Raw genomic sequence first — 17,500 nt, forward strand, 5'->3', positions numbered from 1 at the left:
TGAAGCCTATTTGGAGGGACAGAAACATCACGCACAACTAAAAAATTAGACTAATGCGCTCACTGGTCATCTCAATATTTTTATACGCCTGCGAGTCGTGGACACTAACAGCAGAATTAGAGAAAAAGATTCAGACCACAGAGATGAGACGTTACCGCAGACTCCTTGCCATTTCGCACAAAGACCACGTTTCAAATGCTGAGGTACGAAAGAGAATCATCAACGTAGTGGGGCAATATAAAGATCTACTGACCACAGTGAAGAGACGAAAATTAAAATGGTATGGGCATGTCACAAGATCCACAGGACTTGCCAAAACAATCCTGCAACGAACCGTAATAGGAAAGAGAAAGAGAGGAAGGCAGAGAAGGAGACAGGAGGACAACATTACAGAGTGGACAGGAAAGACAATGGGTGACAATCTGAGGTAAGCAGAGGACAAAAATAGATGGCGAGAGCTGGTTTTCAGATGCAGTGGTGCCCCCACGGTTGCCCCAACCACGGGATAGAAGAAGAAGAAGAAGAAGAACCATGTAGTAGCTGCATTTGAAGGCAGCAACAGAAGTTTGGTAACTACAGGTTCAATTTTTTTCTGTTTATGCAGTTTTTTAGTCATGTAAAATGTGATCAAAGAGAGTTGACTGGTTTCAGGATTGAGCTGGTTCAATCCCTATGGGGAATTGGCAACCGGGTAAAAAGCAGCGAAATCGAAGGAGCTCGAGTGACACCAGAGCCACCATCTCAAACGGAATTCTTACCTCCTGAACATTCTTAAGCAACAGGTCTTTCCAATTTTCCAATCGCAAGCTGTCAAAGATTGGAGGAAGAAAGAGGAGAAGATGCAGGAACATCCACCCAAAAGAAAAAAACCCAGTCTGGCAATGTGAACATTGTCAGGTGACGCTGTGCCCTAAGTGTTTTTTTACCCTACCACAAGGCTAGGAATCTCCTTGACTAGGTAAGAAAGACATTTTTTCTCAATATTAAACATCTTTAGTACTGAAATAAAACTTTTTTCAGATTCAATATCCACGGGGAAATAACAACGTTATTGGTTTTTTTGTAAGCTTGAAATCCCATAATTTCTGGTCAAAACCCCACACAAATGGCATGAAAATGTTCCTCATTCAAGGATCTTTCAAAATAATACCGACTTTTATGGGGTTATCTCCAATAGTTTTGCTGTAATGAAATTATTTCTGAATATAGTGCTAATCCATTAAAAAAAACATTTTTATCTCTAAATCTGAATACACACAGTGATTTTAACTAAGCACTCGAGTGGTTAACTACTACACAGTTGTTGTCACCAATCCCTGTTAGAGCTACTGTAACTTTTAGACGTCTAATAAAAAGGAAGCAACATATACAGATATGCTCCCGTTCTTCAATGGGACAATACTCTAATGGTTATGTCAATCTACAAGGATATCATGGACAGAATCCCCAATTTAAACAGAATAATGGACACCTTTGCTGCAGCAAAAGAACGAAACATAGTTTTCTTCTTCAAGTGGATTTTCGCCATACAGGTAGGATGAAGAATACATCCCATTTACCATGCCCTTGACTGCCTTCAACCTGCGATAACTTAATTGTGCATGTCGACTTTTTAGACCCACGAGCTGCCCCTGAAGTGTACCACGAGCTTACTGAGGCTAATGAATCAAACATAACTGTTAGAAAAAAACCTAAGCAACAATACCGATACCAACACTGATTCGATTACATTTTGATATCTGGTGGTGAGAAAGGAACAATCAGTAAAATCCATGCCGGGAAGTGACACAGTCAGTGAAACAATACAGTAAGCACAGTCAATGGTTGATAGAGACAAGGTCATTGAAACATGGTGCAGTCATCGCTGGGGAGAGAGGGTAATTGAAACGAAACAGTCAGTACAATCACAAGATACTTTTTCTCATTTTGAATAGAGTATTATAGACTTCGCTCAAAAAGCAACAACAGTGATTAACAGGGCGCAAAATACAAGGCAGTTAAAACATAAGTACCTCAAAGATTTTGATTTTTCACAGATTCTGTATCTGTTGGTTTTAATACCTGCTCCTCCAACACCATAGGCTAGAGGAATTTCAGCATTATCCTCTTTCTCCCAACACCGACTTAAACATTACCCCACATGGAAGAAGGAACTAACCAATAGGGACTTTCAACTTGTACAACATGACACTGGATCGATGGGCATGAGCCTCAGAGCCACAGAATTAACAGCAACAATGACAAAACATTGGTTACTTCGTCACGCTAATACGTTTTAAACAGTCATGAACACCTAGGCCTGCAGTGATTGCCACAATAGATTTTACACGACTCCACCCATGTTCAATTTGACTCTCTGAGAAGGTATTTCTTCTCTGAATAGGTGTAGCTGCTCGTGAGTTCTCATAGAGACAACCATCAGAGATTTGGAGAAACAGAGCACCATATTGACCTGTTTGTCAGGACGTTCCAGTCTCCTCATTCCGATGATATTCATGCAGCCACTTGGCAACTTCCTCCAGTTGATAGCCAGTCTTCGCACTAGTCTCCACAACTTGAATCTTCTGTGAAGCGTGGTGGATCAGCTCTTCCAGACGAAATAGACACTCCACCTCCACACTACTCATGCTGTTGGACAAATCTCTGAGGACAGTAAGGAAAATATTAAAGTAGTTCTTTAAAAAAAATTGATTTTTATGAAAAATGAAGCAATATATATTCATAATAAATATAATAGATTTATAATGAGTGTTACATCATTTTTGTATCAATTTCAAAATTATTTTTTTTACAAAAACAATTCAACCAAGGGGAACATTAAACTAGACAATTCTTTTGTATATTTGTCACTCTCTTGTGAACTGCTATTTCCAGGGTGCCTTGATAGTCGACGCAAACTTTGTGCTATTGAGGCTAGACAGTTGAGCAGAGTAAGCCTGATTCCCGGTTTGGACTTCTCTATTGACATCCACTCCTTGGCACTCATATTGCCTTATGCGGTTGCGAGTGCTGTAAAACCATACTAAAACTTTTTAAAATCCAGACAACATGATGAAAATGTTTTTGAGAAATATCAATTGAAAAAAATTTCAAACAAAATTGAGGGAAACAAAACTTAGCAACTTATCAAAATCCAACCATAATGTGTATTTGTGCATTGAAGATCAAATTTATATAAAACTGACATTGCCAAACCACCACACGGAAGGCGGACGATATCAAAATTATAAGGGAGTGTATACAGACCCGGTAACCGGGAACAAAGTCACGAAGTATACAGACCCGGTAGGGGAACTCTTTTGTGAATTCGGAAAGTTTCAGCGCCCTCTTGGCTCAGGGTAGACCTAGACCTAGGTTCTTCTAGATCTAGATCTATGGCCTAGGTCTAGATAGACAGACATAAATCATTGATCTAGTTTCGATGTTAGCCTAGATCTAGATCTAGATCTCTATATCTAGATTCTAGATCTCTAGATCTAAATGAAGATTACGGATGTCTTTTCGATGAACGATCGTTTTTCCTCCGTTTTTGGACTTGGAGGAATCACAATTTGAAGAAAAGAACAATGTCATAATTTCAATCAAGCAGTCTCTCTCTCTACTCTCTCTCTCTCTCTCTCTTTCTCTCTGTATCGCTCGCATTCTCTCTCTCTCTGTATCGCTCGCATTCTCTTTTTCTTTGTTTGTCTCTGTCTTTCTTTCTCCCCACCTATCTTTTTCTCGTTCCCTCATGTTAGCTGGGGCATGTCATATTTTGCTAGCACTTTCCCCTGCTCTCTCTCTCTCTCTCTCCTCACACACACACACACACACACACACACACACACACACACACACACACACACACACACACTACCGGGTCTGGGCGCTGAAACTTTCCGACCTCACAAAAGAGTTCCCCTACCGGGTCTGTATACTTCGTGACTTTGTTCCCGGTTACCGGGTCTGTATACACTTTGAAATTATAATTATGCTACAGGTGTTGACCATTTCACTCGCAACCAGTTTGAATTCACTGGAAATTTTTATTAACCATGTACAATGTTTCTGGGTTGTTTCTTTAGACCTCCTGTTCAACATAAAGTTTCAACTGTTAGATTGTTTATTGGTTGTTTCCATAGAATGTGTCGAAAATCCCCAAAGGAAATAATCCAGGGGGGATGCAGTGACCATTAATTTGTTAGCTATGGGCTAAAAACGCATTCTCAAAACTCTTCTTGCAACCATGCAAGGGCCACTCATGATGCATTGAGTGCGATCCCACCCTGCTGGAACCCCTTCTTCTTGAAAATTAAAAAGGCAATCTTTACACACCTCACAGGGAGAAATTTTTCTTGGTCGTTTACAATGGCAGTGGATCTTATAAAGGTAAAGGTGCACTCATGCATACGCACAACAAGACAGGACATTAGTAATACATGTCTCACGTGCTGAAACAGCCCACTCCGTAAAACATTCTCTCTCTCTCTCTCTCTCTCTGTTTCATTTCTAGCACTACGTTGAGTAGCCTCACTGCAGTTGGTACAAACAAATTTCTATATCTTTATTATACTTTATATTCTTGCTTTTTTTGGAAATATCGTTTAGGGGGTCGATAATTGAAATTCCGATGTCAGTGGGTGGCTATGGTCACTTAGCATTATTTCTGCCTTTTTTAGAATGTTTGTCTTGTGCAGATATTCAAAGTCACTTAGGTCTCTACCAATTGTTCTTGATGCCTTACTGATCAACTTGCTTATTTTCATGATGTGCTGTTTTCCCAAATTGCTACCATAACAAGAGATACCAAAATTTATTATCAAAGTTTCTATTGTGGTAGTGTAGAATATTCGAAGGACGGAAGGATTCAGATTGAAGGACTTAAGTTTCCTCAGGAAGTACAGCCTCTGATTTACCTTTTTAACTATATAGTTTACATGATTTTGCCATGTAAATTTGTTGTCGAATGTAAGACCAAGATATTTGTACGAATCCATGAATCCAATTGTTTTTTGTTCAATTATGAAAGGCGGGATTGTTGGTTTTCCTCTAGCTGTTCTAAAATAAAAAATCATTTTCTTTGTTTTTGAGAGGTTCACTTTCAGAAAATTTGAAAAGCACAATTTAAAAAACATGCACATTTCTTTAAAATACTCTTTTTCATCAAGGCTTATTAAATAAATCCAATAATAGTGGAGTCATCTGCGAACTTAATTAAGCATGTTGTTTTATATTTACTTCTATGATCATTGATATTGTATACAAAACTGGTGACAAAACACACCCTTGAGGACCGTTGGTGTTACAAAGGATTGTGTCAGATTTTGCGTTGTGGAGCTTAACATATTGTGGTCTGCCTGTCAAAAATTACATGACCCAATTCATTTATCTTGCTTTTGATGAAAAAAATACTCATCTTTCTGCAGCAGAAGTAAAGATATTTGTGATTGAAAGAGGTGAGTTCACTTGGTTTCAGGTGTAAAAAAAGCGAGAAAATGGAGGCCAAAGTTTGGTAACTTCAATAGCAAAAGAGTCCTTGAGATCTGAAGAATTACATATTTTGAGCTTTTAATCAACGTTTTTCAAAAATTTGATTAAAATACAGTAGTCTCCACCATAACGCACGCCACACAAAAGCACGCTCCGCTAAAAGCACGCTTTCGTCATCTGACAGGTTTTTTAACTTTATAATTTAGATGTATAAACGCACGGTCACTCCCTCTAAACGCACGCTCCGATCTGCGAAACACGCCGACAAGCTTGTCAAGAGGAAATTTTCACGACAATCTGCACAGCCTGCATAAGACAAGCCTAGAAAACTGGATATTTGGTGAGAGTGCCCCTCACGCCGTACAAAGAGAGTGAAGGGCAGAGTTTACACACCCTACTTTCCACTGACGCATAGGTCTCGGTCTAGGGCTAGTCGGTTAAATGTTGGGGGGGGGGGGGGGGGGGGGAAGATGGGTTTGGGTAGACTGAAATGATTTTTGATTGGTCACTGGAAATGTATCTTTGAGAGAAGGTTTCTGACTGGTGTTTGAGTTTGAGTGACTGATCTAGTTTAGTTAGATCTAGGCCTGATGCGCAACATGGGTAAATGCCGCAAAACACTAGACAGGCCTCTATAGGATTTAAGATTAGCCAAGTAAGCCTAATAAGCTGCGCTCGAAGAACTTAACATACCTGTTCAATGAATCACAAGAGAAAATGTTTCTTGAGGATGATTCTGCATGAAATTTACGGTCGGGGATGGTCTCTTGGAAAGCCACGTGGCTGGTCCGTCGTCTCTATGACTATAACCAACAGTTTCCTCTTAGGCTATCTGTTCCTGATGTTTGTAGTGCATATTCATTACATTGAGTCTGTCCCCCCCCCCCCATTCAACGCCTTTCTCCTTTGTATTTTTAACCCCTGTCGGGGAATCCTTCACAAAACAGTCGCGTGTCGTCACATTATCTGTCAAAATGACCCCCTCCTCCAAGGGAGATCACTAGAGTAATAAGGAATTGAGATGACTGCGTCCCTTCCTCCCCTTGCAAAGGTTTATGTAAAAGCACGCTCCATGTAACACCATGCGTTTAGGCGGAGACTACTGCAGCGAAATTGGTGGGGAAAATGCCTGTTTCCCCAATTTTGTTATTTTGACGAAAGCCTGATTTCACCACGATACCTCACTAATGATTAACTCTCAGACTCAGAAGTTTTTCAATGACAATATGCAGTTGAGCTGTATTAAATGCTGAGGAAAAATCAACAAAAAAGTACATACGTTTTAGATGTTTCAATGTGTTTCAGTATAGAGTCACAAAAAAACAAAGTACAGCATCCTCTCTTTGTATGCAAACTGGAATGAATCTAGATTTCCATGAACACAACCACAACTTTCTGTGTCTGATGAGATATCCATTCTGATGTGACAGTCGTAGTATAATTGTCCTTGTCCTGAAACCATGAAGGGCTGATCAAGCCCTTGTAACAGAACATTATTAAAAAGTAGTTCTGCATTTTACTCAGTTTTGGTAAATAGCTTTTAAATTGATATTTCTAGAACATGAAGATTGATTTTCTTCAAATTGAAATGTTACGTCCCCTTTATTGAATTTCATTTGTTCAAAGCGTTGTTGAAATTAGTGAAAAGACGACCTGAATATTGTCATTTAATTTGGTCCTCTTTTTTTAGACTCCTTGCACTACTTTGATTGTGGCAAGCTTTTTTTTCCATAATGAAAAGACGCTTAGCAGGCTTCTAGTCTAGTTTTACGGTGTTCGCAACTGCATAAGGTCCTAGAGCGCAACGGGTGGATGTCAACAGAGTAGTCAAAATGGGGAATTAATCAGGCTTACTCTGCTCACCTCTCTAGCCTCAACCGCACAAAGTCTGATAAGTTGGCTTCATCAAAAACAACAAACGGGATCCTCTAATAAGAACTGACTTTTTGTAGTTTGGCACACTTTTGCACTTTGTTTCTGTTTGCTTGTTTAAGTTTTCTTTAGTTTGTTGCAGGAAATAGATAAGACCTCATACCGCCAGGAAATATACCCAGGATTAAGAGTAACGAGCTCATATTAGAGGATAAAAATATTGTGATAACATTGATTGAGACAATAAATCATGACAATTATGATAAAATCGTGGTATGAAGCAGGTCTTCAGTATTTCATAAAGATTCAACTAACCTTTTATTGAGAATAATGAGAAATGGCACGTCCTGTGTACTAGGGTGCGACAGTAGAGTCATAAGCTGGACAGCAGCAATAGACACTTGCACATGCTTGGACAGGTCAATCATGAACTGAAAACGGTCAACATCACAATCATGTTGTGCACGCCTAAATAAGTTGCAATGAAATCAACAATAAAAAATAATAGAGCAATCATATTATAACCATCATCATCAACCAGTTCAACCACTACTGCATCACACATTACTCATATAATAAATTAGTAATAATATCATAAACAGCACAATATGAAGACATGGCAAAATAGGCATCATCGACTCATATATTATAAAAAGGCCATAATATCGAATTAAGTTTTGCCTACTTCGGCTCAAAACCCAAGGAAAGCACAAATCTGAGAAAAAAAGTAAATCTTGTTTAGTTTAGCCATTTTTTTTCACATACTTTAAAAATGTTCTTTGGTCAATTTAAATATCAACACCTGTTATAATAACTTTTGCTGGGGGTTGAGATGTAAACAGTGTCACAACAAAACACAGTAAAAGATATTTCTGAAATTTGGTGACAACTGGTACCAATGAAACAGACAAGATGAGAAGTGCCAGAATTGACTCCCTTTACATAACAAGTGATTTAATATTCATTTAAAGAAAAACTACATTTTGTGAAGCTTTATACAGAATGCAACAAAAGAGGTCAGTGGGTTTTTTTTATACTAATTACGACATAATATCTATGCACACTGATCAAGCGACTTTGCTTATGGTGGACAAAATTTTGTTGGCTTTAAGTTGTCTCTGATTATTCTAAATCATATTATTATGCTTCAATGTTTTTCAGTTTTGAAGTTGCTCACTTTGTTTAATTCAAAACAAAGAAAAGAACAATGATTTGATGCTGAAAAAAAAAAATGAAGTAGCTATTTGTATCTAAAAATACAGAAGGAAAAGGAATTAAATTGCTCTATTTTCGGCTTCTGACATTTTACAAATTCACCAATTCTGTCGATTTTGTTATAAATGTATATTAGGAAACTTTTGCGGGTACCATGTATTATTAATTACTTCTATTCATATGAATTTGTCTCATTCATTTAAAAAAGCCCCCAACAAATCAATGTGAATTAGAAGTGTTTTGTTAAAAATGTATGGAAATGAAACCAATATAAAGGATTTGAATCTGAAATGGATCTCATTAATCATCCATTACAGTTCACATCATCTTCAATACTCCTATAAAAGAAACTTGCTCAAATTTATTTGCGAAATATGTGAAGAATAGAAACCTTAATTTTTTTCAAAATCAGATGAGTGGATATGATGGACTTTGTCCAGTTATGTCCACTTCGTTTGAGCACTTGCAAGGAAATGCAGTTGTGAAAAGAAGAACAAGAGTCAAACTGCAGCTTCCAGTAGTAAGTCCACATGCTTTCAATCCTGAACAACAGCCTGCACCACCAAAAAGTCATTCCATACTTTAAAAACTTCTCTATTTCATATTTATACAGTATATATTTTATACTGCCTCACAGACATGAGCGTCTCGTACACTGGGCATCACCTCCCTACACCCACTCCCGATCACTCACTTCCCTTTCCCATCCCATTCTCAGTCTGTCGCTGGCAAGTGCTACGGTCAGCGAGTCCACGCCTCACCTTTCCATTTTCCCCAGCAAGCGGTCATGAACAGGCCGTACAAGGATGATACAATATAAAGTTTGCGCTAGTGTGCGTCTCATGCTGCTCGGTCTTTGATACCGCAACTCAACTCCCCCCCCCCCCCTTTCCCCTCTGCCTCTTGTCAGTTTCAAGAAACAAGGGAAGCAAACAGCTTAAAAAGGTAATGTTGTCTTTTACCACTGACCTCTCCTTGTTTTTTCCTCTTTAGCTTCATATTTTCATTTATCGACATTCTTATATATCGACATCAAATCCACTTCCTGACACATGTCGATATAAGCAGACTATACTGTATTTACTTACAAGAAGAAAAACTCTGAGTACGAAAGTTCAGGTTTTCATAGTATTCAGCACAAAAGTTTCCGTATGCGAAAGCAGCTTTTATAAATTGTGTCAATGAGCATATTTTTCTACAAGCAAGGCATTGATGACAAATAAATAATTAGGTAAGAGAAAGCTATGTTTGATTACCATAATAGCATGTGAGTCCTTGTAGTATTTGTGCCAGATCGGTGCCATTGCTCCACCCATTTCTCTCACTGTCACTTCAGTCTTCTTCAATGTCATGACAGTCATAAGATTCGTTCCAACCTAGGGCAATATAATGTAACTGTCACGATACAATCTCAAATCAAACAAAATTATCACTAACACAAAAATCTAAAACAAATGGGGTTCAGAAAGACATTCAACCCACATGAAATGGCATCAAATTTTTTTCTAATATGTTGCTAACAAAAATGGTTGTAAAGCAAGTAAATAAAAATGAAAAGATAAGTACTGGTATAAGAATATTAGAAGCCGTACAAACATCAAGAAAATTTCATATTATTTGTTAACAAGTTAAATACTCCCAGAAGTAAAGTCAAAATTAACTGAAGCCGTTCGACACTTAATAAGGATTGGAAGGATACAATATTTGACAGAGTGTCAAAGCTCTGATGTTCTTGCATACTTCTTGGGTTATATTCTTTGAACACATTGACTAGACTGCCATAAGCTGACAAAACGCCTTTTTTATTTTGGCGCCAACAATTTTTATTTGCTCTATCTAAAGCCTGATCAGTTACCCTACTTGTGTAAAAAAAATTGAAAAAAAAACTGTGACTAGTTTTTTGTATAAACTAGAAATCAAATTTCAGAAGCACTCTATTTTTTTACGTTGACAAAAAACATCTTTTTCTCGAAATTCTCTAAACTGCTGTAAATTTTAAAAAAGGCATTTTGTCAGCTTATGGCTGCACACCCCATAGAGAAAAATTTTGTATGAAAATCGACAGGAACGTTTATACAATTTGTTACACAGTGAATCCGCATCCTTTCCCAAGAAAACAGTATTATTACTTACAGTAGCAATCGTTGCAGGCACATCTTCTTTTGAGATTGTTGCATCTGGTTATCAAATAAGGATTCATAACTAGCACAGTGATCTCCGCATAAGAACCCTTTCATAGGGAAACAAAAAAAGCAGTGTCTTTGGACAACAAACTGAGTTCTCAGGTGGATGTCAAAGGGCACTACTCAATTCTTTCCGGCTGGCTTTCCATGTTTGTTCTATGATGGAATAAAGTATTTATTTATTTAGTAGAGGTTTTACGGCGCTCGCAACTGCATAAGGTCATATGAGCACCAAGTGGTGGATGACAACAGAGAAGTCTTTACAGGGAATCGAGCTTACTCTGCTCACCTCTCCAGCTTCAACAGCACAAAGTCTGTTTCGACTTTCAAGTCACCCCAGAAATAGCGGGTCACAAGAGTGTGACAAACATACAAAAGAAGTAGAGGAAAATGACGATAGTAAGGATTAAGAAAGAAAAAGCAGCAGTTCCCTGTTGTAGTTCAGACACAGTTATGAGCATGACATTGTTGAATCAGCCCATTTACAATTCTACGGTGCATAAGAACGAGAAATGTGCCCCCTTTGTGAGCGGCCTAAAGACACTTCAGTCAGTGGCACTGCCCAGGGGGGTAGGATGAAATAAAGACTTGCATGCAGTACAGATGACCATGTAAGATGAAAAGTGGTTTGTTATAAAAACAAAAATGAATGTGAATATGCATGTCTGAGTGGTGCACATGGTTTTTGGTGCAAGTGAGAACTGGATGTGCCAGGCTCTGGACAATAAAGAAGTATCTTATCTTATCTTATTAGAGTTAATTTTTATGAATATAAAGTATATAGAAACCGAAACAGTACCAACCAGTGCTAACGCTGCATAAATGAAGGTAATAGACAATCATGAATGGGCCAGCTTTTATAAGACAATTGGATATTTTGACAGCATAAGAGGAACGAAGGATTGATACAATTGAAAACCGCTTTAAAACTGAACAGCTGAACAAAGATAACACACATCTTTGATAACAATGTTCTGTGCAAGTGTGCTTGTAGGGTTCAGAAATCATCTTCTCATTCATAATTATATCCTCTATCTCTCCCCTCCCCCTCCTTCTGCTTTCAACTCAATCCCTCCACCCACCCATCTTCTTCATTAAATTTGACGCCCCAATATTAAATCAGTTCCTCTGGCTGCATCTACTGAAAGGCTGATCGGCTTGAAGGTCGCGATGCCATTTGAAATTAGTTTTATAGAACTTCACGACAGTATGGTTGATATATATTGGTTTAGCCCTGAAGAGGACCCCTTTACACACGCAATTTATGGTAAAGCAGATAAGTAAAGATAATTGCCCTTACTTCACACCGGGTACTTTGGAGGATTTCTATATTTAGAACTGGTCTTTAGGCATGCGAATTGCATAGAAAAAATTCTGTTGCATGGTAAAAGTGGGCTCAAACTTACTTAATGCAGACCAGATTCTTATACTGAGTGTTCTTAGGCAGAGACAAACTTATTTTCCGTCCATAATAAAAATACTACAGAAAACAACTGGAGTAAACATTAGTAATCTAGAACGGTACTGAAATCAGATTATATCCATGTTTTTGAAAAAATAAGAGAAGCTATCAGTTTATTTATAACGTTTCCTGTTTAAGTAAAAATTCCAAGATAATAAAATTAATATCAAAGCCAAAGCCAGGTCCTTAATAGAAAGATTGACCTCATTGAGCGAATCAACGACAAAACAAAGAAAAAACAAAAATCAAATCATACACATTGCATTAAAATAACAACACAAAAAACACCCCAAAACGAGAGAGACAATGAACATTTTACATCACACTGTGTTAATCAGCGATAAAGGAAAAATATTTTTGTCAGGTTTACGACTGCAATGTCCTCCCAGATTTGCCAGCATGTCTACAAAAGGATACTGTTAGTGTTTGCTTGCAACCTCTTCAAAAGCAAGGTCTTTCCAACACCAGAGGGACCAACGATCAACAACATAATGGGCACTGCTGAGTGAAAGCACCTTGAGTGACAGCTATCAGTGTGCAGTTTTCCAGTCTTCATGAAAAGAGATCAGATGTAAAATTAAAATAAACAAAGAGTATAAGTCAGCCCTGACAGACCAATCTGACAAGGAAAATGTAACACAGATTGAATTCATAATCACAGTTTAAACTGTCTAAAATGGCCACTCATTGTCAAAGAAAAAAGTGTTGTCTCAAGGCCTGGTTACATGTAACCATAAATCATGTTAAAAAACTGCACAATCTATCGATCATACGACAAATCATTAGGTGTAACCACAAAATTGTACATGGTTTGGAGATTCGGGTGAGAAATCAAGCACTGCTTGATATTTTTTAAGCGATCACAGTCAGATTTGGGGGAGACGCGCTGTGATGTAGAATTACTTTGCCGCCACACAGGATTAAACTTCAGCGAAAAATTTTTCAAAATAATTACAGTAGTTTCCGCCTAAACGCACGCCACACAAAAACACGCTCCACTCAAACGCATGCTTTCGTCATCAGACGTGTTTTTTACGACATAATTTAGACGTACAAACGAAAAGAACGCTCCGATCCGCGAAACACGCCGACAGGTTAAGCGGAACAAAGGGAAATCTGTACAGCTTACATTAGACAAGCCTAGACAGCATGATATTTGGTGAGACTGCCCCTCACGCCGAACAAAGAGAGTGATGGACAGCGTTTTCACACACCCAACTTTCCACAGAGAGTAGATCTAGATCTATATCTTGTTGCTTTGTAGTTTTTTTAAAATGTAGTCAGGGGTGAAGGCTGACTTGTTTGACAGGGTAAACAAAGTGAAACGGTATCAGATATGGCCTGTAGAAATCACACAAGAATCTTACTCGAGGCGGCGACTCTGAGTTGTGAATGAAAACAAATCCGGAATTCATATTGTATGTTCAACCGTCAAAATAATCGGGAAAGTATCTTATTAAATATCAGTTCCAACTAAAATTAAATTTAACTTTAGATGTGAATACATAAACACAAAGCAAAGAAACAGAGATGTCAGTACTAGATCTATATGTTATAGATCTACCAGTAAGTCTAACTCTTTGGTAGAACATGACAATTATCATTTTTAAAATTTCACATTTGGCTGTTTTTGTTAGCCTTTCGCGGCCAGGAGCTGGTGTCATAATCGAGGTCACGATCTGATTATAGGACGGTAAAAAGTCGAAGAAAAAAAACCAGCACACGCAGCAGTCAAGAGATTATTAGGAGTTAGTTCCCCTCACATTTGTGAGGTAGACTCGACCAGCGTTAGTTAGCATACATAATCAGGGCTTGAGATTGATTTTAACTGTGGCCCCAAGGGGGTGAACAGGGTATATGTGGCAATGAAACAGCTTGGACTGCTATGTACATGTTCCCTTCAAATCTATTGGTAGACTCTTCCAAACTCACTTTAACTCATTCGCTACGTATCATTTTCGGCTTGTGGACGAATTCTTTTCGGGAGGGCGAAATGAGATGATGACTAGTGCGCAGTTCACATGTCTTTGGGGCCATAAATTCAAATAAATATCAACATATATACCAACATTTTCAGTATGGTTTGTAGAATACACCTGCATTATTTATTTGCATATTTTTCAACTTTGGTTCCTGTAAGTGGCGATTATGCAACACAATTGTGATTGGATGCGGATAAAATTGGAAAATAAAAAATTTATAATCTCAGGTGAAACTAAAAAAACATGTTTGCACCTAGTCAAATGATACCTGAAAATAACCATAACTATACAGGAAAATATTGAAAAATGTGCAGTTATTTACATACATTCTATAATATTTGTACATTTGGATCATAACATCCGATATTGAAAAATAATAATTTTTTAAATAATTTTGAAAAAAGGATCACAAACAGAAAAAAATATGCGTAACTTATATGGAATTATTTAGAATTGCACTTGGAATAAACCTATACATGTCTTGAGTGGTACTTTTTGATTAATTTCACCCAAAAGTAATGATTTTGGGGAGAAAAAAATATTTTGACTATTTAGATCTAGGCCTAGAATCTAGATCTAGCACTCAAAAATATTGATTTCTCAATTACAGTGCACCGGCAATTTGCGTCCAATAGTATCAATATTATAAAGAAGAGTCCTACACTTCTTTAGTGAGCAAAATAATTATACATTTTGTTGTGTAAAAGTACTAAGATTGGTGTCTGGGCTATAATTTGGGCTTTGCGATAAAACAAAGTCGAATAAACTACGAAATCATGTTTCAAAACTGAATCAAAACTTCCGATTTTCGGTGGAAACGCTTGACCCGGAAGTCAACATTATATTATGACCTTTATTTTAACATGGATAAGTGGATTGGAATAGAAACCAAGCTAAAATTGAACGTCGGTTCTTGAGCTGCCGGGGGCGGCTTAACGTACTGACGGCACTTGAGCCGCGCCGCCCCCCCACGGCTCGGCGTAGCGAAAGAGTTAAGCTTACTTAATCAAAGCTTGCGACTGCTTATGGAGTGGCCCGAGAGGGGTGAGGAGGCTATTTCTGAGGCCGTGAAACCGTTTTGAATGTTAGACATATACTGTTCATTGTTGATTACGAACGTCTTTTTACATTTAATTTAAGAGGTTTGCGTTTAAGGATGAATTTGACAGCGACAATGTTTCAAAATTAGGAAGGGAAGCAGTGATTATTTGATTATATATAGACGCTTCACCCCTGAATGTAGTGATGAAGCATGCATGACATTCTGGTTTTGTCCCCAAGAGGAGCTCTGTACAAAGTAGGCCTTAGTATAGCCTATACTTTTCCTTTTACCAATTTAGGCCTGGTTAAAGTTCAGTAGTGGCTTTCCTTGGTCTGTGAGTCTAATTTTTTTTTTTTTAAATTGTAGGCTCAGGAGAAGGAAAAAAAAACCCCTTCCGGGACCGGGATTCGATGCTACGCTTGGAAGCACTGAACATTAGACTTAGAGAATGTAGACAGTAGACAGCTTGTACACGTTCTCTAGATCTAGGCCTAACTTAAAGTTCGAGTTGCACCGTCTAGTTATTGTTATCCAAGCGTCTTTCGACTTAGAATCTAAACTTGCTCAAACTCTGTCTAACTCAAATGATTATGATTAAATGAGAGATGAACAACAGGTCTACTATTGTGCAAACAATGTTAGAAACAATTGTTAGATCTAATCTAGATCTAGATTTTCCTAGATCTAGATCCACCCATGTTGATCGGAATAAGACAACGTCATAAAAAAAGGAGTCAAATCCTAGGAGGTTCATCAAAAAACTGAGAAAGCTTCCACAATTCAGGCAGAACTACAATATTATCACGTAGAAACGATGGCTACTACAGTGGAACTCGGATTTAACGGGTTCGGATTCAACGAGAACTCGGATTCAACGAGATGAGATGGATTCCCCGTTTTTTTTCATCTTTAAAATCAATAAAAATAACTCGGATTCAACGAACACTTAAATCAGCGAGCTCGGATTCAACGAGGTCGCTTCCAGGATGAACTCAGAAAAGCCCGCCCGGACGTGGCTTTGCTCATTTTTCTCCCTAAACGAACTTTATCTATTCCAGGAAACGATCCATAATTGCACCTGCATCGTGAACCATTATTCACTTGTCGATTGCATGCGACCAGTCAGCGGCCTTTTTTCAAACCAACACATGCATTGTTGGCACGCGCACATGTTTATTCTGGCGTGTGTCGGGGTTGGATTGGGGGGGTACTAGCGGTCCGGGCGTGGAACGTCGTAGATACAAACACGTCACAGTCTTTTTTCCCCTCGGCAACTGATCATTATTACTACGATAAGCTAGTCTTGACGTAGATCTACATAATGAATTGTGCGCTAGTCTATGGAATCAAAAGTGGTAAGATTGTACTTTACCGGACCACCGGTCGGAACTACTTTCGCTGTGGCGCCCCTGGTGCCTAGTGGTCCGCTGTTCTTCGTTTCCGAGCTCCCCTACTCACTCTCCTACTCAGTTTTCTACGTCCTCACTCTTCAACTGCCAGCAATCGACTGCCGTCTCTTACCGGGTTTTTCAGTCATCACGACCGTGCCACTGTGCCCTTTGACCCATGACCCTGACACCTTGAGGCTAATTGGTCAATCTAATCACGTGGTCCACTATTCTTATTTGCTCGCGACTCTGCTGGCTTGGCCTAGGCCCTAGGCCTACTCCTGGTCCGGCAAAGTACAATGGAGGGCTAGAGATGCGCACGAGAGCTCATTTGCATAATTGCAACCCCATTGGCCCTGCTCGCGACTTATCATGCTATTGTTTATATGTGTGTGTGTGAGTGTCTTTAAATTATTGTTATCAGGGGGGGCTAGCCCCCCTGAAACCCCCCCATTGATATGTAAACACGACTGTCCGCTCATGTTATTGTTTCACATTTTTGTGTGTTTTCTTTATTATAGTTTCCAGGGGGGGCAAGCCCCCCTGAACCCCCCCATCCCACTGTTGGTATGATACACAGTGGTCCACCAAAGTTAAATCCCCTGCCCACGCTCAACCACCACCACCTCTCGCTCACCTCGCCTCGCCAGTCGCCGCTGACTTCGCTGTGCGTGCGCGAAGTCGCCCGCGGAACTACCTTTTGTCCGCACGCAGAGTACTATGAGTGCGTAGTTAGGCTAGGCGTGCGTAGTAATCACGGGCCGAGACGGGTGGTCCGGTAAAGTACAATCCAGCCTCAAAAGTTGCCGTATGCTAGGCTATATACACAGCAACACAAGTTTTGGTAAACAATCGAGATTACACAGACGTGTGTGCATTTGAACGAA

At 38.9% G+C, this 17,500-nt stretch overlaps 1 protein-coding gene across 1 annotated transcript in view; it reads right to left on the minus strand.

Annotated features, from left to right (window-relative positions):
• Positions 1 to 593: 593 nt before the first annotated feature.
• Positions 594 to 17,500, minus strand: part of LOC101844984 (ADP-ribosylation factor-like protein 16) — a 17,512-nt gene continuing 605 nt past the window's right edge. The window contains exons 2-6 of the mRNA XM_005092851.3: positions 12,619 to 12,751; positions 10,690 to 10,733; positions 9,813 to 9,932; positions 7,657 to 7,772; positions 594 to 2,643 (exon numbers count right to left, since the gene is read on the minus strand). Of these exons, the coding sequence (XP_005092908.1) occupies positions 2,460 to 2,643; positions 7,657 to 7,772; positions 9,813 to 9,932; positions 10,690 to 10,733; positions 12,619 to 12,691 (537 nt within the window). The 5' untranslated portion in view covers positions 12,692 to 12,751 and the 3' untranslated portion in view covers positions 594 to 2,459. The remainder of the gene's footprint in view (positions 2,644 to 7,656; positions 7,773 to 9,812; positions 9,933 to 10,689; positions 10,734 to 12,618; positions 12,752 to 17,500) is intronic.

The sequence above is a fragment of the Aplysia californica genome, unplaced genomic scaffold (genome assembly GCF_000002075.1).
Source record: "Aplysia californica isolate F4 #8 unplaced genomic scaffold, AplCal3.0 scaffold00054, whole genome shotgun sequence".
Lineage (NCBI taxonomy): Eukaryota > Metazoa > Mollusca > Gastropoda > Aplysiida > Aplysiidae > Aplysia > Aplysia californica.